This window comes from Phalacrocorax aristotelis, chromosome 4, assembly GCF_949628215.1.
Source record: "Phalacrocorax aristotelis chromosome 4, bGulAri2.1, whole genome shotgun sequence".
In the NCBI taxonomy this organism is placed as follows: domain Eukaryota; kingdom Metazoa; phylum Chordata; class Aves; order Suliformes; family Phalacrocoracidae; genus Phalacrocorax; species Phalacrocorax aristotelis.
The window spans coordinates 24,485,598-24,512,975 of NC_134279.1; the positions used below are offsets into that span (position 1 = coordinate 24,485,598).

General features: G+C 41.8%; 1 protein-coding gene across 6 annotated transcripts in view; it reads right to left on the reverse strand.

The window, feature by feature from the left end:
• The window catches only part of CSGALNACT1 (chondroitin sulfate N-acetylgalactosaminyltransferase 1), a 48,980-nt gene that overhangs the window by 11,363 nt on the left and 10,239 nt on the right, over positions 1-27,378 (reverse strand). For 4 of the 6 annotated variants that reach the window (XM_075090621.1, XM_075090622.1, XM_075090618.1 and 1 more), the window contains 2 exons: positions 7,488-7,744; positions 4,887-5,808 (listed from right to left, as the gene is read on the reverse strand). In XM_075090621.1, coding sequence (XP_074946722.1) covers positions 4,887-5,520 — 634 coding nt within the window. In that variant the 5' untranslated portion in view covers positions 5,521-5,808; positions 7,488-7,744. Of the gene's footprint in view, positions 1-4,886; positions 5,809-7,487; positions 7,745-14,346; positions 14,466-27,378 lie in introns of all 6 variants that reach the window. The other 2 variants (XM_075090623.1, XM_075090619.1) reach the window with 1 other exon arrangement.

Here is a 27,378-nt window from a genome sequence, read left to right on the forward strand (position 1 = left end):
TGCATGTTTAAACCATTTCTTTTCCCCTTTCAAGCATCATCTTTCCTTTTTTAAGTGTCTTCTTTTTAGAAGCAGAGAACAAAGTGATTTGCCCAAGGTCGGGCAGTGAGCCTTGGAAATGAGCCTGAAGGTCTTGAGTCACTCTGGGGACTCACCCAGCAAAACATCCTGCTTTTCACAAGATTTTTCCATTTCCGAAGGCACTACTTCATTTGTGTCCTCAGGACTTCTTATGTGATTCAGAAAGATGCATCAAGCAGCCTCAATTCTAAGAGATGAACTACAAGGAGGGGAAAAAAGTAGTCTGAAAAAAGTAAAACAGAAAACCTTTTCCTGAATAGGTTGCTTCTGAAGTGGAATCCTTGGAAAGGCTAGATGTTCACTATGCATAAAAGAAGGTTAATTGATCGTCTATTGCTTCCATTACAGCAGGTATGTTTCAGAGTATGCACTGTTCCTTTCAGAGGCAGAGAGAAAAGTCAAGGCCTTTGGAAACCCAATGTAAAAAAGTGAACAGGAGCTTTGGGTCAGCAGAGAGACTGGCCCTAAAATGGAGGAAAAGAGCAAGTGAGAAGCAAAAAAAGACCTGGGCTGAAGGGCTGACTAAATGCTCAGTCTTTAGAGCAGCAATTCCCAAGGCTCTCTAAAGAAATGGAAAATACCTGATCTCTATTCAGCAGGGCAGGCAAACAAGTTTCAGAGATCTACTTGGAACAGATAACTAGCAAACAGCCATGCAACCTTAACAAAATGCTGCTGAGTAGATGACAACTGTAGCCTCAGTTCCACAGACTGCAGGTTTCAAGACTCCCACTGTCAATAGAAATACTCCCTGGACCCATGCTCATTACTTAGATGCTGTGGGAACCATTATTAGGATTTATCAGTATTCATTGTCCCCATTTTAACTCAATATTATGGTGGCCTTCCCACTTCACATGCAGTAAAACACAGCATCTTATCCTTTGAGGAAGAGCATCATCCTATTTCCCAACAAGTTTCCAGCACAAAACTGCATCGGGTAGCCCACCACCAGTAGCTGTCAATTTGAGAAAGCAAAGCCACTCCTTTTCACTTGTCTCTGAGACCTTATTTAATATTCCAGTCACTAGATAGCCACGTACTTCAGGTAGGAAAATTATGATACAGCATATTTGACAGTGCCATGGCAGGACATTTCTGAAGCAATCCAGGGATTTTCTGAAACTGTTCCTGTTGGGAAAGAGTATCACCAGACAGTGATTATATTCACTTATGGAACACATCACTCAGGCTTGTCAGAGCCTCCAAATTATTATCTCTACCTTTGAGAAAATGAATTACTTCCAAATCTATCCAGCTCTGCTGCCATTTACATAAATTAATGACCAGACCTGTTATTCTGCCCACTGAGCAACTGGCTTTCTATTGGAAACAGAGCAGTCCTTTGCCTGCTTATAATACACGTAAATTTCTGTTCTTTTCCATGTTGTTTCTTACTAACTCCCCATGGCAGAAAACCAGTGAACTTGGTATAGAAGTGGGAGAGGAGAGGGGAGGATTATAACAGCCTGACAGCCCAAGTGCCTCTGTGAAGAGGGAAGCAGAGCAGCAGCCAGATGGATACGTTTTGGGCCCCAGGGAGAAGGTGTGGTTCTCCTGGTTTTGAATAAGAAAAAATGGAAAATTCCACTACGTGTCAGCTATTACTCCTGGAAGGAGAGCTGTGTGAGAATCCTATCCAAATTTCATGTAACAGCAAATCTGCTCAGAAGGAGTTTAGCTCAGATGTAAGGTACTAGGGTCACAGTCTAATTCCTACACACAAGTTGTTCCGTCTAGAAACTGCAGGGGATGCAACACTTATTTTAAGAGATCCCAGCCACAGAGACAAAACATTTCTGCTTAAATGTAAGAAGTGTTTGAAGAAACATTTTTCCTCTGCAAAGACCAGAATAAAGGCATCAAATGGAAAAGAGGAAGAGATACAGACTCTAATCAAATTTACTGCACCACACCACCACCCTGCCTATTGGCACACGAACTGTTACTGAAAAAGTGATAGCAGATACCAGACAAGAATACAAAAAAATCCACACAAGAGGCCCAAGCAAACAAGAATGACTTGCACCACTCTATATGCTAGTAAGACTTGGGATCAGCAACACCCTTGAGTAAAGCTGGTGTCAAAGGCTTCGCTGAATAGGGCAGAAACAAAGACACAGGTCTCACATCAAGAGAAGCAGTTCAGGTTTTGAATCCTGTCTTTGACCCTTACTACCTGATTTTCATTTCAGCACATCCCTCCACCTGCTCAACCTTAAGATGAGGGCAGTAAGATCCCTCTTACCTTTAACGTAAGAGATGCATACAGCTTTTGCGTGCTGTCATTGCTAAAGCAGCTGGAAGATAAAAAGCTTACAGGGTTAAGTGGTATCACTTTCAGTGCCGACCTGGGCTACATCTCCCAGCAAGCTCCATCTACGCTGGGTGGTTCCAGAAAATTAAAACAGCTGGCTTTGCTGGCCGGGTAACGTTGCTCACAGTTACTGTGTCGCTAGATCGGTACGAAGCTGCCAGAAGCTGCCATGGAATCCAGCCTGTTACTAACTTGTGTAGGCAGTGGCACCTGCAAAGCGCTGTCTCCAAAACAAGTTCTGAGTCCAAACCACACTTGAAATGCAGAATCGGAGCAGAAAACTCAAGTCATCCCCTCCCCTGCTCAAGTTATACAAAGCAATGTATTTTTTTTTGTGCTTTGATTGGCAGTTTTTGCCATTCTCAGAGAATGGTGGATGGGGGAAAAGAGACTGCCAAGAAATGACAGAGACTTCCAAAGGAACTCTGCAGGGAAATCTTCTGCCAGGTCAGCTCTTTGTTTCCAGCCCTGATGCACAGATGCCTGCATTTGCAAACAGATTGGTTTGCACTGCTGAGTAAGAATGAGAATTTGTTACCTTGCACCTATGGAAGCAAGTGCCTGCCCTGCAGGGCTTGCTCCCTCTGGATTATTTCACCAGGGTATGTGAAAACCACCAAGGCCATTCACAGAGCCAGCACTGCAGTGTGCACCCCCTCCCCATGCCTTTCTGCACACCAGGTTCTACCTTGTTTCCCAACGACAGCACTGGTACCCAGGAAAAGACCCTTGATTGTGCATAAAGACAGGCTCTAAGCAAAAGGATCACATTAACGGAATATTAAGCAATGGATGGCAGGAAACATCTCCTTTCCTCTCAGCCTCTCCCCGTGAAAGAGCCGCTGCCAAACAGTCATGCCTGCTTGTTCAGCGCATATAATAAAGAGCAGAAACATATTTTGAAATTATAAACTGAACAACAAACAGACAGGAGGAGACTGGAAGCACATAGCTCCACAATGCATTCAAATGCTGGCAGCCAACAGCACTTCCCAGTTCCCTGCCCATGCCCTGGTCCCATGTCTGAGGAATTTGACTGGTGTAGAAGAAGTGCCTGGACCAGAGGGGAGCCAGTGTCTGCCTCAACAAGGTCTCCACAGTCTGAACAACTCACGCCCCTGATGTGGGAGGCACCTGCCTGACTGGCAGGTATAACCCAGCCCCACCTCAAGAACCTGCTGTCTCTCAATGCCATGATCATCAGAGAAACATGTACAGGGAGTGGATATGAACAACTGGCCATTACACAACGGCAATAGTTTGTCCTCATCACATGAAGGATGCATTTTGCTCTGCTCTCTTCATAAATATTAGATGAAGAAAACAATCCACCGCAAAATCACTAGTGATTTGGGATAAGCATGGGGGCTGTTGTTCAGCACATTACAGCAGTCATTCCATAAAAGCTAGGCATCTTACTCACATACTCTCTAAGTCTGTAACACAAACATCTGAAATGAGGACACAAGCTCTTCCTCCTAGACTAAATTCAGCTAGGTCAGCTGTGGATTAAATCTCACTTACACAGAACACACTTGAACAACAAGCAGGGAAAGTGCCAGTTCCTATGAAGTTAAACTAGGATAGCCATATTAGAAGTAAAAATGTAGTGCTCTCATTGAATGAGAGAGAGTCATGAGCCCTTGGAATCTTGTCTCATATCATGTTTCTGCTGCACACGTTCCAGCCCTTTTAACTCAGAGCTGCTGTGCAGCAGGGGCTAACCTGAACAGGTATCAACCACAGAGACATCACAACTTCTGGAATTCATCTGGTGCCTCTGGCTGGCTGGGAAAAAGCAGCCTGACTGGAAACAAGAAAGCACTTCAGAATTAGTGACAGAAGACGTGAAGTAAAAACTGGCAGCTGTTAAAAGTGACATTTTAAAAATCCATACTTCCTGTCTCAATACCACAGGTGAGGGTAAAGACTGTTTAGCTAATTTTAGAATCCAAGGGCTAAGGTACACCACTTCCAGTATAGGACATACCCTGTAAAGGTTAAGCTTTCTTAGACGTTTGACATTGTATTTGTTACCAGCTGAGTTACTGAGCTCCTAAGCTGCTGTCCTCAAAACTTATCTTGCCACTCTGACTCTAGCAGAGTCATGCAGGTGGAAGTAAGGGTAACACTGGAGTTTGGATTTGAACTGCAGTTGTCAGTCTTAACACTGGTAACAGATCTGGGACTGCAGCCTGGTCATTCACTCCTTGCTTTGTCTGTTCTGAGGCAAGCGCATAACTAGACACAGTGAGCACACATTGGCGGTCACTGTGAGAGACTGACAGTCTGTGTTGTCAAAGTCCCATTCCCCAGGAAAGCTGCCATTCTGCAGCTGTGCCTGAGACCGCATCACTGGATCACAGCACTAACACTGTCCCAGACATCTGTGCTCTGAGGTAATATCCATCTCCCTCAGCAACGCAGTCACACCAGAACCCCTCACAAGCCCTATGTGGACCTTCCAACCTGCTGTCTGCATACAAACCTTCAACAAAGTCGGAGGCTGTGTATACACGGTGTTTTGCATTGTCATCCCCCTCTGGATTGTTCAAATTCCCAACAGCTAACTCGATCACCTGTATCAACTCATCTCGCTTATCCTTCCTTACAGGTTTCTCTTCTGGGTGGCGCGTCAGGCCTGTCTCCAGTTGGTACACCTTCTGCAGGGTAAAGCTCTCAAAGGGCACAGCTGCATACTCTGTGGACAGCTTAACACCACTGTGCACCTCTGCTTTGTCTATTTGGGAACGGAGGAAAGCCAGCAGGTTAGCCTGGGCCTTCTCTGGGTTACTGTGGTCAAGCTGAATGTCCAAGGGGTCTGGGTGCTGGTCCTCTATGTTCTTAAGCTGTTCACTCCTGCCCTGGAGCTCAGCCTTCAGTTGGGCAATTTGCTTCTTCAAGCTGATGATGTAGTTGTGGTGCTGCTCTTCTTGCTCTTGCAGAATGACTTCATATCCCTCCTTTGCAGTCGGACTGTGCACCCTGGGCAAGGCAAGCTGCTGGTTGTCACCCTTGGGTGTGCAAGCCAACATATAAACAATAGACACTGAGCAACAGGCCACCACCAGCAGCCCTACAAGTCGGGGGAAAAATAGAATAAATCCTCGTCGGAGCATCATCTCTCAAAAAGCAGAGTCTAACCCCACACATGCAACAGTTCTTATATCCATGCAGTGCCACAGAGGCCCCTGGACTTGGCGTGCTCTTACAAAGATGCATGTACGTGCAGGAACTGGCTTGTCAGCTCTCTTAAAACATGTGCTCTGCCTCTGTAGTGGGCTTTCTCTGGTGTTTACCCAGCAGGACCAGAAGACAAGCTGCAAAGCAGACAGGACACCTCCTGGTCCTCATGTCAACACCTATGCCGCTGCAATGTGATCAGCTGGTGGCGGATGGAGCCTGAGGACCTGAAAGACAAATGACAAGGACAGTCATTCAGGCACATTAGAATTTGGTAATTTAGTGCAGACCATTGAGGGTGTTCTAAGAATTTATCTTGTTTCACAACTGCTATGGCAGATCTCAGAGCTGTGAAGTGCTTGTGCTAAGGCCCAAAAGATGCCAAGACCCTTACGTGGGAAATCCTGTATGCATGCATTTAATTGTAACAAAATGACTTGGCCCATTGACAGTGAAAAACTAGTCTAGGCTTTAAAGCTTGCCATGCTTAAGAAGTATTAGGAAGTCATCATCTGTTACTTTCTGGTGAGATGTTAGAGCGCTCAGTTCATCCGAGCAATGACGGCCCTCCAAGCGTTCTCAACCCTTGAAGCACTCAAATCTTGAAGGCATTCAGTCCCACAGCTACTACATACATTTCAGCTTCCAGGCATGTTTTTACCAAAAACCAGGTGGCCAGTGTTGTCCCATTTGAACATATGAAGCCTGACCTGGAGCAGAAATTTGATAACCAAGAAACTAAAAACCATTATCAAAGCCAATTGCTGCAACTAACACTGGCATATCCTGCCAAATGCTGCCATAAAAACCAAAGAACTAGGGATAGGATTTTTCAGGAGCATTCAGACCAAGTCTTACTCAAAATCAGAAGAATCTTTGTTTCCATTTAGGAGGCTGCCATCACTGCACATTGTTATCATTTTAAGGCCTTCCTCTGTTTCTCATAACATTATAAAAAGTCTTGCAACAATGTACAGTACTACTGTGTTTTCCACACATGCTCTGTGCCCAGGAGTGAAGACCACAGAGAAGGTTTAGGGAAACCTGGCTTAGGTATTTTTTAAAATAAGAGAAGTTAAAACTATGAACTTTATAATTTTTAGTAACACTTCCTCAAGTATATTTAGAAACAGGAAAGAAAAATCAGATGACTGAAGATGAATATTGATCTAGCTGTAAGCTACATTAAAACAACTGCACTGAGAACACTACCAATGGGATTTTCAAAAACCCTGTTTTGGCCCAAATCCATGCCAATGCAAGGAACTTCTTCATTTACTCAGCTGACAGTAGACTTAGGCCAAGACTGAGTAAAATCCTAGATTACACTGTGACACTGCATTGTTAGACTTGAACAAAATCAAATTAACCCCTTGACACTCTCCCCTTGGATGCATGCATGACATTATGACACTGCTTCATAGTGCTTTTGGTCATACATCTTTGTGGGCAGACCCTTAAGTGAAAACAGTTTATCTAAGAATAAGAGTTTCAGAGTTATTTTCAGTTGTCTCTAGTCTTGAGTCAAAGTCTTCTGTAGGACTTTTTAATCAACTGCTACGTGACTTCTCCGCCCATGTCTTGATTGACTATTACTCTATATACAGCAGTTATGTAGAGATACTTCTGATCTTTGAACTGTTATCAATATTTCATCAGTCTACAGAGCTTCTAGAAAAAAAAACCAACACCACCACACTTTTAGAGTAGGAGTTGAAGGGGCTAGAGTTAGAAAACAGAGTGAGAAAAAAATATTCCTGTATTTTTCTCAAAGTAATGCTGAATGTCTATTATAGTATGTATAGGATTCTCCAGAAAATGTCTGCATTTCAAAGGAAGAATTGTTGATGTAAAAGAAAATACTCAAGCAGCAGGAAAAAGGACAGGATGAAGTTGACACCCTTACCTTTTTGCTGTGATCTTCTCTTTGGAACTTCTTGGTCTGCTACAGCTACTTCTCAGCTTGCCACAATCACTTTCTTTTTATCTCCCTTCTTATGCCCTTCCCAGAAAATGCATGTACTATAAAAAGCACTGCCAACCTCAGAACACCTCTTCATTGCTTTCACATTTGCCAGCTGCCGACATCTTCAGCCTGTCTCCAGCGTGTTGAAAGGCCGTAGTGGAGATGCTTCCTATGGATGCACTATAAAAGCTGGCCTCCTGCAATGTAAAGGAGCTTGTCAAAGCAGGGAAAATTAATCTGGGCATTTCTAACTCTACAACAGGTCTGGCTAGAAGACTGCAAGAAGGTAGTGTGCAGAGAGACAGGCTCAGGAAGTGGTAAGATGTAGTACATAAAACACTGCTGTGCTTGTATGCTTCACTTCACACAATTAGTCCATTGACTGAATTGGCAGAAGCTGAACATCACTGAAAGGATTAGTTGTGCTAACATGGTATAAACTGAAATTACATCTCAATGGCTTAGATAAACACGCAATTCCATTTCTATAAGCAGCCACAGATTTGAGTTTTGGGTAAAGAGCTCTTCAAATGTTGACCTTAAAATACATGTGCGTATGTATAGCTACCTTCACTGAAAACATACTGGGTCTCTCTTCAGGGTACGCTTTCTTTCCTGTCTAGTTTTCTGATTTGTAATCTCACCCACCAAAGATGCATCTTTAAAAACACTGCAGGACACTAAATTAAGTGAGCTACTTTGTCCTTTGAACCACCATTCTCATAACAAGAAATTCAGGCCATGGGGATTTCCACCTTCTTCACAGAGATTCTGCCTGGAGGCATCCTGACAACAAGCACTCGTTACTTGCCCTCTGTTGCTAAATCTGTCATATTAAATTGTACTGGTGGCTTTGGTGGCACTGCTTTACAGTGATTGACGTTTAAATATACAACTGTTGCGGTACTACTATCTCATGGGTATGCTTGTGAAAGCAGTCCCAATCGATGTCAGTGCCAAAAAAAAGCGGATTACTTTAAGTCAACATTGAAGGTGGACACAGCTAAGGTATCTCAGCTGCACGGATGGCAGCAGAAAGCTAGGGATGGTAACTCCTCCTAACAACAGTTCTGTTGATTTCAACAGACCTACACAGTTTCACACCAACTGAAAGAGCCTGAGATGAAGGGGAGACAAACCGAAATGTCAGTTTTTTCCAGGAACTGACAAAAACACCTCTGTATTTCACAACAGTCAGCTGCATCAAGTCGTATTAGTCTATTTACAAAGAGAAGCTTTAATGAATATGCAGTGGCTAATCTGATAGATGAGGAAAAGGACATTAATTCTAAAAAAGCCTGTGTTTGTAAGAACATCTTCAACCTCAGCTCGACCCATTAGCCCAGCCAGAGGTCAGCCCAGCTCACAGAGGTGCTTTTCACTTGTTTTAAAGGAGCCCGGTCCCAAAATGATCTAAACAGAGAAACAGGTTGTCATCACTGCAAGCACTGTGTAAATGGCTCTGCACAGCGGAGGGTGCTGCACCCAGCGCAGGGAGTGGCAAAACTTAAGTAAGTTGGCTGGTTTGAAATTTTGGATGGTATGCACCCACCACTGTTACTCACAAGCATCTGGATTTTAATGGACTGTACAGGTACAGGAAATTTATCTCTGCACAGAAAAGACAATGTATTTCAAGTCTGAATTTTTGACTCCTCAAAAACAAGCTGAGAAATTGTGCAGAAGAAAGGGACTGAAAACAATGTATCTCTGTATGCGTATCTCCCCTCTGAGCTCTACGCTCTCCTCACTCTCCATGTTGAGAACAGAAATGGATGGCGAAAAAACAGTCATGTTTGCAGAGGCAGTAATCTCTCAGCACGTATGGCATGGTTGATGACAAATAATTCCATGTTTTCAAGTACTTCCTGCCACAGCTTCCTATTACAGTTGTAACCCAAACTGGCAACTCCCAGTTTAGCTCACAAAACTTTTTGAAAAAAATTTTTTTTTCTTAATAGAGGCAGTGAATGGCAGAAGCTGCAATTAGTTTTCGTGTAGGTGTTTGAAACATCTTCACTGAGCCTCAGCACATGTTGCAGTGAGATTTCACTAGAAACATATTAATTTCCAAAATGAGCTGAGGGGGGAGGAAACATCTGTTTCACCCAGACTTTAAGTGCCCTAGAAAAAAAAAAAAAAAGACACTCTGCAGCCACTTGGCATTTGCCTTGAACTTTTTAATTGCAAGGACTGTGTGTAGCACTGCAGACAAATTAGTCTGCTTTAAATGTTAGGGACAAGATTTTTCCCCCTTAGTCCCCAAAAGAAATTCAAGCAACTCAGCAGAACAGGATATGTCACAGGCATTAAAATCTAGTCTCACACAAGTGTTTAAAGTGCATGTGGAGGGAATGCAAAAATAAACTATTTCTCCTTAATGCCAAATCATGATTTCTCAACTACTACTCAGCCTAGTTCACCTGCCTAGGGCTGAATTAAACAAAAGGCTGAATAAAGAAAAGAACCCATCTGACAAAATGACCGAGTGCCCCTTCACAGCCTTCCTGTATTGCCCCATTAAAAACCACACCACTACTCCCTCTTGGGTTGACACTCACACATCCCAAACAAACCACTTAAAATCCTAACATCTGGTTTGCAACTGACAGAGCACTTGAAACAGAAATAAAGGATTGTTAAGAAATAGCTTTCAGAATGAAAATGCTAAATGCCAATACTTGAGGACAGTAGACAACTTACTGCAAAACTCTTCATTTCCTAATCTTTGATTCCAGAGTCATCTTCAGCAGAAAATCTTGCTTGCATTGCCATGTGTACTCTCAAAGAGAAAAGTCTCGGTTTCTAACCCCTCCCACAGACCTCACACTGTTCCCCTCTATAATTAACAATTACAACCTGATATTCTTGCAAATAGGTTACAACAACTTTAGAAGCAGCCTTAAACAAAACAAGAAACCCTCAAAAGCATTAATGTTCCTGTAAATGCTATGTTTTCCTCTCGTGAGGGAACTGAGAAGTGGCTGGTTTTACATTCAAGATACTGCTATAGGCTTCTCACTCTGAAACTTACAAAACAAATGCGGAAGTCATAACCTTTCCCTTTGTCAGTACTCTGGACCCCAGTGCTGCTAATTTAATTGGTTCCTTCTTACCAAGGTGTTTATCGGCACTGTCTGCCACACCACTTCAGCTGTCCATGTGTACCTTTATTAGACCATCTGCTTACACACAGTCTCAATGCTTGTGAAGGTGACTTTCCCAAAGACAGTCCAGAACAGAAAGCAAGAGGCTCTGAAAGCCTTCTGCTTTTATATGCAGCAAACATGCCAGAGTTGTTTCAACTTTTAGTCATTTTTTCTATTACAGTAGAAATTCAGTAATAATTATTTCTTTTACAGTATCATTATTTCTATTTAAAAACCCACTCAAAAGGAGCACTGGGACCCCTTTGTCCTCTCAGTGCATACACATTCTGTGTGTGGGTGTATCAATGTGGATACACACACAAGAGTGAAAGTACCATTGCTTTCCACTCTCTGCTGTAAATCAAACTAGTTTTAAAGTAAAAAACCGCAGAAGTTAAACATCAATTAAGTTCTAACTACATCTGAAAAGAACCAATGTAACATCTAAAATTATTTCCACACACCAATAACGTCATTGTTTATTATAAAAAAGAACTATTACTTTAAGTAACTGCAACAACACTCACAGAACTGCTTTCTCTCCCCCAGAACAATGTTATCTGTGAAAGACTTGGCAGTTTTCCACAGATCAATAACCAGCAATTGCAGGAGTCTGTATGAGGAATGTTATTTTTATATGAGACACTCAGATTTCTTCCCTACAACCACACCACACTACCCCTCTCTGCTAAATACAGTGACTTGTAGGTATATAAAACCCTCACATCCTCAGTATAGCTGTAGTACTATAGGACACTTCCAAAAGCCTTTACAGGACTCTCCTAGAAGTTTCCACCACTCTATTTATCCTCCAGCAGGCAGTGTGACAGATGCATGCCCTGTCAAGCTCTGAAGAGAAAAAGCGCAGAGAAGAGACGTCAAGCTTGCACTGCTGCTTCAAAGATCCTGTGACTCACAAAGACTGACCCCATGCTACCACAGGAAAGAAATGGTGACGTTTTCTCTAAAGGACCATTTCTCATTAGCAAGCTCTGACATGAAGTTTTAGGAATTCAGTTGCTCCAAAGGTGTTTTGACCTTTGCTAAAATGGAGATGAAAAATATGCATTTGAGTTTACGCATTTTTCAGCCTGGTCTTTCAAGAGCAAATTAACAAACCATTACAGCTGCCAGTTCTAAAAATTAATGGTTGGGCTGGACAGCTGAGATGTCCAACTTAGCTGGAAGACTGGCATCTTTTGAACATGACCTTCAATTCAATTTCTTTTAGGTAAGTGCCATCTCAGTTTTGTAGATGTATCAAAGAGGAGCATTATACCCCAATCATGATGCTGCAACAGCCCTATGCAACATCGTGGATGACAGCATACTAACTGAGAACGGTTTCTTTTTACAGGAAACTAGCTAACCAAACAAGGACAAGCTACAGCCAGGGAACAGCTGAAAGATTACGACCCTAATATACTTCATTTTAAGGTCTAATTCAACAACTGCTCTGCATAACACCAAGCTATACCAGCTTGGTATAGTCAGCATAATAAGATGGATAGAACACAAAGACCTTCAGTATTTCACGATTACAACAAATAGTAGGATAATTTTTGCTTATCCATTTAAGTCTGGACCTGGGAAAAATGCTCTTACTTCACTTTGAAATGTTTACAGACACACATTCAGTGATTTATACAAGCAAAAGAAAAGTGACTGCCACCACAGGAATGAACAGTCATTCCTTTTAAGAACAAAGATGACCACAGCTCAGGTCAGCAGCAGCAAGGCCTGTAAAAATGAAGGGATCTACACTTATGTAGGGACACACTATGAATTCTTGTGGGTTTAGACCCATCTTTTCATTATTGTGTTACATGATTGTTACTTAAAATATTTTTTGTACAAAGTACATACTAATGTCACTTTATGCCAGGAGCCCTAAGGATTCTGCCACATGTACATCACACAGTATCACAGCCAGACTTTAGATGAAATCTGGAGCCCAGTGCACGTGCACAGACCTGTGACGCAGGTCATGAAAAAGTGAAGGGTTTAGCATGTATCTAATTAAGCAGGACACTTATTTATCCATTGACAAAAATGCGCAAACATGCATGGCTAAGTTATGTTCAGAAGCAGGAAAACCTAGCTAGGCTGAGCTGCAGAGTGGAAAGCAGTTTGTGCGTGCCACAGTATTTATCTAGGACTGCTTTAGTCAGGGCTATATAAGCACTTATACGTTTAGCTGCCACCAGACCAGCCTTTCAACTGCACCTGCAAAGTGCAATGAAAGTCCACTGCTTTGAGAAAAGCTGCTAGGTGATAAAGTACAATAACAGTGACTTAAGGTCCCTACCCTATCAAAGTCCTTGTAAGGGAGAATATAGTCTTAAGATGCTAAACAATCCAGTCTGACCTGGAGATTCCCTCCTCCTCTCCTTGCCAGAAATCCCCTGCTACAGCCAGAATCCCCTGTACCAAGCTAGCTGGTAGACTTGAACTTCAGTAACTCCAGCAGAGTTGACAGCAGAGGTTTCCTCCCTCCTTAGTCCAGCATGTGGGAACTGAGGGGAGACATGACTCCCACAGTCTAATGGTATATTCTCACAGTAATGCAGAGCCCTAAATTTTGTGCTCCCTGTACTTCAAATGAAATTTGCTGGGTAGTGTGGTATTAAGACAGTGCTTCAAATAAAATAATTAAGAGTAAAGGGGACAAGAGATAAAACATCTTGGTAGACAAAGTATAAAGGGTATGCTACCTAGACTGAGCAAAAATTATCAGGATAGGGACTAATATTGCTGACCAAGACTACTGTTCAGCTATGGTTTACATTACAAAAGAAAATCAAGTTTCAGACTACAAACTAAAAACCAGGAAGCCAGAAAATAACTGCAACCCAGTTCACTATTGAGACAGGTTACCCAAGCTCTACACACAGTTCTAAAACACGCAGCATTAACTGCTGTCATAGCTCAGGTACTTCCAAGCTCTGCTGATCTGCATTTCCCTATCAGTCTGGTTAGTACTGATCGACAGGAAGAGGCCAATCCTCTGACTCTGCCCCCATTTCCTTCCTCCTCCAGGTTAGCGCTTCCTATGAAACAACATGTGCCACAGAGTCCCATCTACTTTGTCACCACTGTTTTGATATGTGGTTTTGGTCAAAGACCTAGCATTTCCTTGATATATCAGAAAAGAGTCTCCTAGCACTTCTTTGAAAAGCCCAAGCTTTTTTACTTGTTTCAGCAAAACAATTTTTCTCTTTCTAGGGAAAGTTTCCAAATATCTGCTTCATTTTTTTTTTATTTGAGGCTCACATAATTGAATCTCACTGACTTCACCTTCATCATTAAGCTAGCCAATCCTTTATTATGGGAACTTGAAAAGATAAATCACAGCAAAGTCTTTGCAGAAAAGGTGCAGGAAGAGGGGGAAAAAGAAAGGAAGTCTTTCTATATTTAATATTGTACAGTCTATCTACTTGACCATGAAATTCTTCTTCCAAAAAGGATTTGGAAAAAACCTGAAGACAACCAAAGAGTAAAGAACTATCTTGCAAAACACAGCTATCTAGGAAGTTTTACTTAGGTCAACTGATTTCAACAGAATGAAGATGTTTATCTTTGCATGATACTGTATCACTTCTATGGTTTTATTTTTAAATAAAATATTTCAATAGGTTGAGAATGTTTACTTTGTTTTATCTTTAAAAAAATCCTAGTGCTTCAACTTTCCACTTAATGTCAGGTTTCGCAGGTTTCTTTGAAAATGCCAGGATGCACACAGGCCCACAGAAAACATCACTTTTGGTCTCTGTAAGAGAAAATATTTTAAAAATTTTATTAAAAAGGTAATCAGATTTCTATATCCTCTACTTAAGTAATCCAAGCCGTGTTTTCAAGTGTTAATGAGAAACCTGCTCACAGTTACTTTGGTTTCTAAAATTTCATTTCTGATCCTCAAGTCATATTGAAAATAGGATCTTTGCTTTCAATTTCTTCATAAAATACCTCAATTCAAACAAGTAGTCTGACACACTGATTTGCAGCTGTCTGATATAATTTACAGCCACAAAGATAATTTAAGTTCTCATTGGTCATCACAAAATTTCAGTTCCCTTATTGAACTCTATTGGTATCTGGGATTAAAACTGTAGTTTATTATGGAGATTTTAATTGCAGTTATTGCATATCTGTCAATAGCTCTTAAAAAACAGCCATTCAGCCAGAAACGTGTTAAATGTTAACAGTTCACACAAGAGGCATCCTGGTTCTCTAACACAGAGCTGACTGATGACATAAGTAAAGCCAGTTTTCCTGGCCAGTAAAAGCTATCCTTTTTTTTCTCCCTTTTGTTACACAGGAGAAGTACACCCTGCAGCCAGGTCAGTATTTCCTGAAAGGTTCCAAAGAGCCTGTCTCTTAAAACAACAACTTCAGGCTTCAGGCAGAAGCAAAACACGTTTCATGCAAAGTTATGAAATAACATACATAACATGAATTTACACATTTTTTTCTCATTGTACCACAACCGTATCTGGCTTGGTTTGATTTAACAAGTCATGTATCAAAGTCGATACAAACCCAACTTTTATTTTTTAAGGATAGTTCATCTTTTTAAAGATAATAGTTTCCTGAAATTAGGTGCATTTATAACGCTTTTTCAAAAAACAGGAACAGAAAAAAAAAGTATAATTCTCATAACCTATCAGAATATTTGAAGAAAAGATGATTCCTTATGAGATGAAGCTTCATGCTACCGAGTCTTTGTTTCTGTTCATATGGAAACATGCCTGCAAATGATAGCATTATTTTTTATTTCAACAAAGATGGGCTAGAATGCGTGCTGGCACAGCTACGCAAGCTAATGAAACAAAGAGAAGAAATTGCTGATGTGCCTTTACAGATTTCTCCCTTCCCCTCCTTTTAATACAGTTTTCTGCAGAATATTAAAATCACACCTTTTCCAATGAGAACCCATGGCAGTTTAACTCAGAGGAAGATATTCCCACCCCCAAGGCAAGGTCCTCTCTTCTGTCTGTTTTCTAACCTGTGGAAAAGCAAACAGGGCTGCTTTCTGTAATCTCTTAGAAGTGCACATTGTCCCATTAACTTCTCTGAAAGGTTCACTGTAATCATGCAATGCATTCGGGATTACAGGTCTAAAGATTTGAAGTCATTATACTGATAACTGATAACTCGTATTGATTTCATTGTTAATAAGTGGTAACACTCAACTGAGGAGTAGATATGAATGAAGTTTCTGCAATCTCACACGTCAGAGATGGCAATCCTGTCACGCTAATGAAATACCTGAAGGATTCCATACAAACTGGGTGAGACCTGTATTTTTTTATGATTACACCTCCACCAGCTTCTTTTTGTATATTGTTCTGCTATCACAGAATTAGTTCAACAAGGGCTATTAGAAACAGCAACAAAATGTCTCACTACAAGTATTTCAACAGTCCCTAAAAGAATAATGGCTCTCCTATTGATAGAAAAGCATCTCCTTTTCCTAGCTGCAGTCAATTTAATGGGCAGAGTTTCCAGAAATGGCATCTTAAGAACAAATGACAGGAGAATTTAACACTTCCTTGCCTAAAAGAGGAAGGAAAGCAACTGTTGGTGGAAAATGTTAGCTGGAAAACACCAGCTGAAAGATCCTATAGGAAAGAATGAAACATGAGCAAATGGAGTCAGCATGTGGATGTGGAGCAAGCGAAAAAACGCAACTCATACCTCGTTTAAGCAAAATTCCTATAGAAAGAGAATTTTTAAGCACTAGGTAAGAGCATGCACGGGGGATTGTGGTGGTTTAATTCTCTCCTCTGGTATGTACCCTTGACAACAAACTCAGCTTTACTTTGTATTGAAAGCATGACAAAAACTCATCGGTAAAATTGGAGAAGCTGAGGGAAATCCCTGTGTTTTTAAAGGAAAATATAGGAAAAGAGAAACTGCTTGACAGAGCAGATCAGATCGTTTAACAGTCTACATTGCCTCTCGCAGAGGATACCAAGTGCTTTGGGAGATGCAAAAAAATCTTGTATAGCAGAGAAATATTTCTAACCTTTGTCATTTTGATGATCAACATATTCCCTAAGCATAAGTTTGTATTTTATAACAGACATGCACAAGAAAATCTCCTATTTGGGATATGTCACATTTCTTGATTACTCCTCTGGTTTTTTAATGCAGTTTTGACCCTCCACTGCTTCAAAACTGGTGTTCTTCCACCTCCTTCCTTTTCAGAGAAGCCACACACTTCTAGCTGTTTAGGTAGGTACTGTTTTTAGTTACGTCTGAAAGAGGACAACCATTTCTAACAGCTACTCTTCTTGATTATTGCTTCAGCTAGTTCTATGAAGTTGCAGTCAAAAAGGATGAAGGAAAGTGTATTCCCTCAAAAATAACTGGAAGATTCAAAGAACATAACTATCTTACCGATAACCCCCCTGGGACAAGGATACAATCATAGGGAGAACTCTCCCTTGTTTACTATAAGACCTGCATGCTGAGAGACCTATTCACATTATCTAATGACAGGCTGCTGCGCTTTACTGAATCATCTCCCCAACTCCATCTACACACAGCAAGAACAACCCTCCTGCTGGGAGCCCAGGGGATTTACCTGGCTAACTTAACCATCTAGTCTGTCAGATGCCTATGGATGGCTGGGGCAAATGGTCCCCCAGACCACCTATATCCACATGATTATTTCACTGAAGAGCTATGCGTAAGCACCACCACACTAAGCCAACTAACTTATTTTACATAATTACAGTGTATTCATTACTGCAGACAACAGAAGGAATGTGCCAGGAAGTGGGAAGCCTCCTGATAACTTTGACACTGACTTGCCTCCTGTAAGACTAATCCAGTGTCCTACTGTTTATTAATTTTATTTCTGACTTCAGCCACTTGTACAGGATTACTGGACATGACACAACCTGTGCAGTGCAACAGTACAGTATGCCTCCAGTAAGTCCAAGACACCAGGATATAGAATAAAGAACGAATATAATGAAAACCAGACATTCCTGAGCTCCCCTTTGGTTTTATACACCTCCTTCTCCTTTATCCCAGATATTCTACCTCAAAATGTATAGTTGACTCAAAATATAAGAAATGCAACAACCAGGCACTAATCTGAGTTAACAAGCTGCTCGCTAGCTGAGGAGTCATGCATACATCCATTAGCACAGGTCTAAAAATAGCAAGCCTTTGAGAAGCTGTTAGAGCAGCAAAATGTGGCATATGGATATAAAAGTAATCTGTGGATAAAAGAAAAAGATGATGAGGATCTACTGCAAACAGATGGTTAAATAAATAAAGCCATTTTGTCCCAACTTTGAGTAGCAAATATTGCTATCATTATCAGGGATGTCAGAGCCAACCGCTCTGCATGGGGTCTCACTGCATTCCTTTCAGAATGGCCAGGGTCCCAGGCAGTGGGGTCTGCTCCAGATGAAAGCTACACAGATTCCTAGCACTCTTTGGGCACTCTTTAGGTCAACTTCCTGCCCATTTTGTATCTCTACATGGTAAAGCTCCCCAGAACAACGACGTTCCCTACTGTTCAACACTTTGCACAGTAGAAGTCAGGTCCAGTTGGGCCCCCAGTGAACCTGTTGTGACAGCAAGGCATCAAATACCAGAGAGGCCCATAGCTTCTTCTTTCTCCCTAACAGATGCCATTTCAGAGGCCCTAGCAGAACCAGCCTGGCTGGTCTACTGAAAGGACACATTAGTGCTGGCAATCAGCCCAGAAACTTTAAATGTGCTATAAAGTATGGCTCCAGCCAGAGGAAAAAAGAGTCAGAAATGGTAAATACCTTGAAGTTAGGACTCCTCTGGAATCTCTTCTTAACCTTCAAAATTAGGAGCATAAAACTAAACCCTGTGCACATATTGCAGCTACAGAGCAAGGTTCTTCAGCTGTTGGCAGATCTGGAATTTCACATGAATCTGTCACACAGGGGCAGAGAGAAGGAATCTGAGGAGCAAATGGGAGGCAAATACCTTGATCAGGATCTCACAACATCATTTTGCATTTCCTTCTTTTAAGAAGCGCACACCCTCAGGATCACTATTTTGATATGTGCACCTTTTGCTGGGTGGAGGCTCTACCCACTCCTTCTTGACTTCCAGAAGAGATGCCCCATGAAATGCACTCCCTCCAAGCACACTCTCCTTTATAAGTGAAAATCTGTGGTTTAAGGAGTACAGCTACAAAGAACCTATGTTGCAGTTATAGGATGGGCCCTTCTATATCCATTAGCACAGGAAAAAGAGGATGCATAGTCTAAAGCGAGACAAGAGGAGCAGCAGCGAAGGAGCTTCCTCAGATGCTGAACTCCACATGGAGGTCCCTTTAGATGTGGGTCCCTAATACCCAGCCAAAGGCAGGCAAAAGTAAAGACAACTCACTGTAGGGTAGGAAGACCTGCTTTTAGGCAGCCTCCTTTCCCAGACTAACTCAGGCTAAGAGTCATTCCCTGAGAACACACTCCACTAGAGGCTCATGCAGTAGGGCATTCCTTAGCAGCACACTTTATGGCCTGCAATGATATAAACAAAGTTCAACCGCTCATGCACCAAAGCACTGGCAAAACAGAGCCCCCCCTCAGCCCAAATCCACACTTTGGCACAATGCTGCAGAATGCAGGCTATATTCATCCGACAGGTCAGTTCTCAGGCTTCATCCTTCTCAATCTGCAAGCTTTCAAAAAGAAAACAAACAAACCAACCCTTACAAAATGATGCTTCCGCCATCCCCGTGGAGGACAGACCACCTTGTTCAGTTTAAAAACTTTCTACACCAAAAGTGCATGACTTTAAAGACCCCAGCATGCCCATTTCCTGGTGCTGTAAACGCTTGATCAATCTCAGCTAGGAAACACTGTATCCATCACTGGGAACACTGAGAAAGCTGTCTGAAGGATGCACCGCTTCTTTCACCAGTGTAGCAGTGACATAACCTGCTGAGGTTTCTCACACAGCTAGGACACTGCAGAGTCAGGCTACTTCAAACAAAGGACATGCTAAAAGAAGATGGTGTACTGTGAAAGCAGAGCTAGAATTTGCATTTCATTAGAGAGGGACATGGAAACGTGTTAAAAAGAAGTCATCACCCAGAATGGATATTACTGGGATGGTCACTGGAAATTTTTGCCTTTAGAAAAGGGAAGTTCCCCAAGGAGTTCAGGTAATGATGATGCAATACTAGCAGAACAACATTTGAAACAGGTAGCACTAGTTCTACTGTAACAGAAAACCATCAAGGCACACTTACCTGTGCCGTCCATAAAATATGCTGGACAAAGCACCTCTGTCTCACTATTCAAAGAAACATAACGTCAAGAACGCGGACACTACAGCTTATTCACACTTGTCAGATAACATGAGGAAGTCATGCAGATGACTTCAGTAACTCCTGATAAATCAAATGAGAAAGAATTTATAATTTCCTACTGAAAATAAGTCAGCTGTAGTGATGGAAAGCAAACCTTTTCACACCTCTGATTTTATGCCTCCTAGATAGATTTCAAAGGCACAGCAGACGCAACACAAAAACTACTTTCAGAGCCTTACAGCTGGATACATTTAGTTACCCTTCGCTACTTTTTTCCTTGTAAACATGCAGTTTCTCAATAATTTTTCCCATTTATTCTGGAATGCTGTCAATCTAATCAGGCATCAGGACACTTTGCATTTGTTTTATTTCCCAAGTCACTTGGAATGAAAAATATAGAAAGTATCTATGTATGAGCTAAATGGAAGAATTAAATTATTACTAATGTCATAATGATTTATGGTGGAAGTTTTAGTTTCATATTAAGAGAAAAAATTATTGAGTTTTTTTCCAAGGCTTAGAACAGTATTAACTGCTGAATCTCAATCTGGTTTTCTGGCACTGATTCTTTGTAAAGTATTGTGTCAGTCTAAAACATCAGTACAGCAGTAGTAACTGCTATTAACGAACACTGCAAGTAGACCATCTGACCAGGTGCCACAGCCAGGAGCCATTATCTAGACCAGTCCGTGCCCTAACTTCATTGAAAATGACAATAACCATTCTTTTTTTCTCCTTAATTTATCTGTTCAATTTCAAAATGTCAGATGCCTCTGATTATCTCGACACGTACATTGTAACAGAACATCTGAAAGCAGCTTCAAAGAACACCAGCTTGCTCTGTGCCTTTGCATCACGTGCGCACGGCCACTAAAGAACAGAAACACAAACTTTAAAATTCAGTACAAAGCCTATGCCATTTAAGCTCAGCAATCAAATTACAAACTCTGTGTATGCAAGAGGGGAGATGACATTTATACTCAAAGTAAACAAGGAGCACAGCCTAGACTCCCTAATGTGGCAGGCTGTTTACAGGTTCTGATTTTCATGTGCTAAACGCTCAGACCGCATGCATGCAAACAAGCCATACGCTTGTGAAAACACAAACCACATGCTCCAACCTGAAACCTTCATTCTAGGAAACAGAGAGACTGGGTTAAGTTGTAGATTGTGCTGTCCTCAAGCATTCCTCCAGCCTGGCCATTAGCACTGATACACCTGAGCTGGGGCCACACAACTCCATTTGCTTTGCTGAAGGGATGGAAAAACATGCTTAGAAGGAAGAATTTATGAGTAAACAAGTGCAGCCAAAAGATGAGGGAGTTTGTGGGAACCACTTAGAATCATGTTGTTGCAACATAAAGAAATCAGCTGCAAGCAGGTTTGCAGCTACAAAGAGCCACAAAACCTCGACATGGTTTGAAGCGGTTTTGCTGAAGGGAAGAAGCTGTAGCAGCTGGCTTGGATTCTGAAATGTGTTTGGGGAAAAAAACCAAAACTCCCCACATGTTCAAGACATACATATCTGCAGAGAACCTCAAGAGATCCTTAGAGAGCACGACAGATCCTGGACCAGAACAACACCTCTTCCCATGAAGGAGTGAGGAGTGGACTGGGAGCCTCACTCAAGTGACTCTCCTATTTTCCCTGTGCACCTCTACCAGCAAGGGACTCTCAGACCAAAGGCAGGCTGGGTTAAGAAGCTCTTAACACCCCTCTTCCCACCAAGTATATTTATCTCAGCAAGCCCCAATGGGCCTGAATCCAGCTACAACAAACTTTCTGGGCACTTGTGACTGTTATGAAATGGAGTGACTCAGCCAAGCTACATCAGAAAGAGAACATCTTTAATTTGTTCACAGAAACTCAATAAGCCAAGGGAAGAAAAAACTCACAAGTCAGAAAAGACACATCCCTACATATCGTCGTCTTACAAAGCTCAGCCCTTCTCTCTGACCTTAAGCATGTGTTGCTACCTGGCTTTCTGTCGCCCCATACACTTCTGACTTTCCTGCCTCCCTCCCCAGACCCACAGTTCTGTGCTTCAGAGACTCTTAGCCATCTGTCCAGTGACGCAGTTGAATCAAAGGTATCAGTGTTTATTTACCACCAGCGTTTCCCCACTTATGTTCCCATTGCCATGGTGAGCAGCAACAGAGCCTGCCTGAAAGATAAGGTCAAAACATAGCCTAGATATCTCCCACAAGCCATCTGGAAGAATCGTTTTCTGAGGAATTCTCTGGCATGGATTTGCACTTGCTCTGTGACAAAAAGCCAACCTCAGCTCTGCACTCGGGAGCCTTAACTGAGCTACTGGGACATCTGGGAGCAAGAAGCATCCCTAAAAACCTTGAATCCAGATTTCTCTCCAGTTCCTGGAGAGGAACTTCCCAGCTCGTTACAGATTATCAGTGTTACCTCTTCGGTCTGTGTCAGCCTCATTCTGTTTCTTTCCTCAGTGTGGGAGTCCAGGTCCCTGCCACAGCCCTGCACGGCTTCGCCAAGCACCCCAACATCACTTCATAAGAAACCATTATTATTTTCCATCTTTCAGAAACTTTGCAGCCTATCCTGCACAAATTATAATGGTAACATAAGACAATATATGTTGCATTGGAATATGGTATTTGTGAAGACGAAGCAGACCTCTTCCCCAGTTACTATACCACTGAAAAATCAAATGTCAGTCTGCATGCCTTGGATTACTCATAGATAATGCAATTAGCATCACAGTACAGTTATGTAAACTGTTAATCAAACATTGAGACAGAGAAAAGTATAGGAGATGTCAAACGAACCCTGGAAAGAGACACGAAGTAAAGGCTGTCACAACTGCACATGCTGAACTGCTGCAGGAAAGATGAAAATTATTGTAGTAAGTACGCCATGATTTAGGCCAGCCTAAGAGGGAGGCCATCCACTTGGTGAAAACCTGGACCAGCGCAGATGTTCAGCACGAGAGATTGTGTCCTGGAGGCAGCTATGAGGACAAAAAGTATGGAGCACCAAAAAGGCTGAAGCAATACCGACATACAACAGCTCTCTGTCCTGTCTCAACAGGAGTCAAACTTCAATCGCCAGGACCTACCAGAAAATTGGATTTCAGTATAAGCTGACGTTTCTGAAAATTAAACAAGACTATTTGACAGATGAGAACACAAAGTGGAGTATTGACAATGGTGCCGATATATCACAATGTTGACATCACAAGCCAGCTTGGCGTCCTACAGCTAGATGAATTACACGCTGGGCAAGACTGAAGCTTTTCACTTCTGTGTTATCTCCTGCATCACCTGAGCCATGTCTGGATTAATTTTAAGACAGCTGTTTTGGGACCTCTGTGCTACATGAAAGCAAAAGCACCTTCACGTCAGTTTTAACTTGGAAGACTGGCAAAAATAAAATTCTAACTGCGGCCTGTGTGGAATCAAATGCAGAATTAGGCCTTAACTTTGACTTCAGCTTCACAACACAGAGACAGCAGTTTTTCCCCTGTGAATTGCAACAAACTTTCTCTACTGATAAGTATTGATGTCCTAGCTGCTTTCTGATCTGAAAAACAAGAACACAATTTGGAAATTCTTCTGCTCTGTCTTGAAACACACTCTTGAAGAGCATAAGTGAAAGGTTCATTTTAATCTGGATCACCAGCAAGATGCAACATGATCAAAAAACCAGATCAAATTAAGAAAAAGACACAGTGTGCTGAGGGAAACAATTAAAGATTGAGCCAGAAAATAGGTGTAACTCAAAGGAAACTGCCCCACATAATAGAAGAAGTGTCAGCAAAGAGTTGTGAGTAAGTCTTGCCTGCTTTTCTCACTTCAGATCAAAAACACTTCGATGTTTTGTTGCTTCAGTCCTAAGAGATCTGAAACGCTTGCCTTGAGCTACTACTGACCATACAAATCAGTGCAATGAAAAGACCAAAAGTTTAGTAGAAAGTACGTAACATAAGCTTAGGAGCAATGACTCAAGATTGTGACATTCAGCAGGCAAAGATTATGCTACAGCCCCTCACACTTGGAAATAAGCTCTCTCTTGAAAAAAGCCCCATGTAAATAAACACAAAAGGACATTTTAAGAAAGAGCAAAAGCTCCCTCACTGCACTGAGGTAACTAGCGTGCAGCGCATCAGAGCCCTTCCAAAACACAACTCTACTTTCTAGTTCACCATGTGCAGGTTTCAATGTCTTTCCCAGGGCAAAAGGGTCTGTAAACTCATCTGGAAGACAACCCTGATCAATTCATAGATGACAGATATATGCATCATTATGTTATAGGACTGAGCACCAGCCTATGCAAGCAAAGTCTCCTTCCTGAAGGCAATATGGTCCTGTGCAAGTCATTGGCACTGTCTGCTTCTTGGTATCTCCAACTGTAGCAAAGACAATAATGCACACTGTAATTATGCTTTTTGATAAGATGGTAAAAGAAATCAGAAGTGGATATGTACTTTGAGATTAAATCACCCTCTGCTGCTGCTTCTTTTTGCTGGCTGTCATGGAAACCCAGCCAAGGAACTTTAACTAGACACTGAACGACACCTGGGACTTGACAATCCAAGTCCAACCCTGGCAGTGTAAGAGTTAGCATCATTATTAATACGCTCAGTACTACTCTTCCAAAAATCTCAATGTGAAATATCAGAATCCCCCAGAAGGTGGGGTTCTCCCTCCCCACTGGATATGTTATCATAGGCATTAACTGGAAAAAGCCCATTTACTTCAAACACGAAGTGGGAGGAAAAGTGCCAAGACTGGAGTTGCCCATGACAGTTGCGGCAAGAAAACAAGAAACTAAAGAGGCCTATACCACCACAAAAGCTTTTAACATGCCACTGTAAAGGTTAAAATGTCAGTTAGATAGATTTCTTCGATAGCCAGATCATTTTATCACAAATCACCTTAACGGTGGTGCGTACTCAGCTGAGAGGAACTGTGGACACCATTTGGTTCTAATTCTTTGAATTCACAGATTTTTTAATATTTTTTTTTTTTAAGGAAAAAATAAAGGTGAAACCAAAATGTTTTTAAGAAGCAGCAGGAAAGTATTACTGAGGAGGACAGTTTTGCAGCGGCACCCACAGCAGGCGATGCTCAACCGACCAAGCGTGATTCCACCAGCATGAAATCATGCCCACCAGCTCACAATTTGGCCCAGAGACTCCAAAGAAAAATGCAAATATCACCTCGACCTGATGTTCACCTAAATAATAGCACTCACCATCAAGGAATTAGCACAGCACAGATATTTATCACACCAGCACTGTGATCTGTCTCACCCCCACCTTCTCTCTTTCCCTGGTGACTCTGGAAAAGAGTTTACCCTTCCCTTGGACTCCCCTTGATAGCAAGGGATATCCAGTTAGCTCTCCCAAGTGGAAGGAAAACCTGATGGACCTAAGGTTCCCCGTAACAGCAAAGGCTCACCTATTCTCTCTGGCTCTCTGGAGAAGAACACATTAGTCAGCCAAGATGAAGATTATAATGGATGCAAGGATCCCCGAAGACTCTCCCCTCACAGCCAGTTCTCTCCCTTGCTGTTTTACAAAAGCTGAAATATTTCTGTGGGAATATACCAATATCAAACTTCCGTTAAAGATTTTTTTAACTCTAGGATGGAACTCTGGAGGGAAACTGAAGAAATAATCTGCTCTGTGAGTATCAGCACTTCAGTAAAATAAATACAGCAGTGTTTAAGGATCTCGCAGGACCCAACAGCTTTGAAATTCAATCTCATACAATATAAATACAGTCCCATGACTCATCCATCCTCTTTTCTACACCTCCTCTGATTACTTTTGAACCATGCATATCAGAAAAAACTATGAAGACGGTACCGTTAGCTGCACTACAAGTTGCAGAAGCACAAAGTGGCATGAAATCCCTAAGCCTTTTTAATAATGATGCTGTTCTCAGCTCCAGATCACCTGGCATGCACAGCTCAGCTCTCTGAAAAAATAACACAGTCACTCCCTGATTAAATTACTCCTGGAGTGGAAAAGACATTGAGCAGCCTGCCTGTTTCAATTGGCTGTGTAGTGACTGAGCTCAATGAATATGGAAATAATTGGAAATCCTAGACCAGTATAGAGGAGGAGGAATATGCGACCCATCTAAAGGCATGACGGAGTTGCCTGGAAGTAAAATCATAAAGCTATATCAAAAAAGTGAAAAACCCTTGGTATCAGGGATAGGGGTTAAAAAACAAATAAAGATGACTTCAGTAAAATGCCAGAGGGTTCCAACAGAGATGCAAAGCCTTTCCAAAAGCTCTTTACACGCTGTCATCCTAGGAAAGGGGTGAAACTGAGAATTTGTTAAATCCTAATTCCTAACTCTAGACCTTTGTGTCTCTTTCGCTCTTGAGGTTTAATAGGTTTACAAGACTACTAAGCAGTTGCCAGCCAAGTTTCTTTGACTTGGACTCTGGAACTATGACCTTTTCAGTAGTTCATAGCCAAGAAGATTCTAACTGGAATATAAGAAGTGGGCAACTACCTTAGGAAAAACAAGAAGCTCCACCACCAGATGAGCCTGTTTTCACTAACTCAAGCAAATGAACTGCAAAGGTAAGAAAATTAGAGCCCTGCACTAACTGGAAAAAATCTGTAACATACCTCTCTTAAACCTCTAAAAAGCCTACATTTTCCTTGGACATAGCACACTTGCCCACCTGTGCTAACCAAGAACAACTAGGACCCCAGTGTAAGAGGTGCTCCTGGTGACACAGAAGTGGTCTGCTTGCCACATACTCCCTGCAGCTGGAGTACATGGCACGTTCAGGCATCCCATATAGCTCAGGCCCTCCTGGCACATATACTTCTCCCTGGAATTGCTGGCAAACAAGGGATGTTACAGCAAACTTTTTCAGCTTCTTCTACCTGGCTGTCACAGCAAAAGGCACATCCAGAATCAAGGGAGAAAAAGGAAGTTTAAACAACATTTGGACAAATGCAACCATACATTCATGCACAGTTCTAAGCTCTTTTTGGCCACATCTAAAAATTAGGGCTACTGACTCCTTACAACACTCTTAATAGGTTCTGAGATGTGCTCTCAAAATGCATTTTTGCACGTACTTTGCATTTGCAATGATCTAGTTTCTTAGTATAGTTATTCCTAAGTATTTTAGAGTGAAGCTTTAATTTCCCTTCTCTAATGCTAAGAAATTTTCCTTTCATTCCTTTAACATTACATAAGTGCTTTTCATTTCCTGAACAATTCTCAGAGAAAGCTAGGATATTTGTGGAATAGCTTATTAATTCACTCATAAATATATATACTTGGTTCAATTAAGCATGAGAAAACTTCACCACTGACTTTTATCTCATAGGATTACCTTACGCTGTCCTGCAAATTGGAAG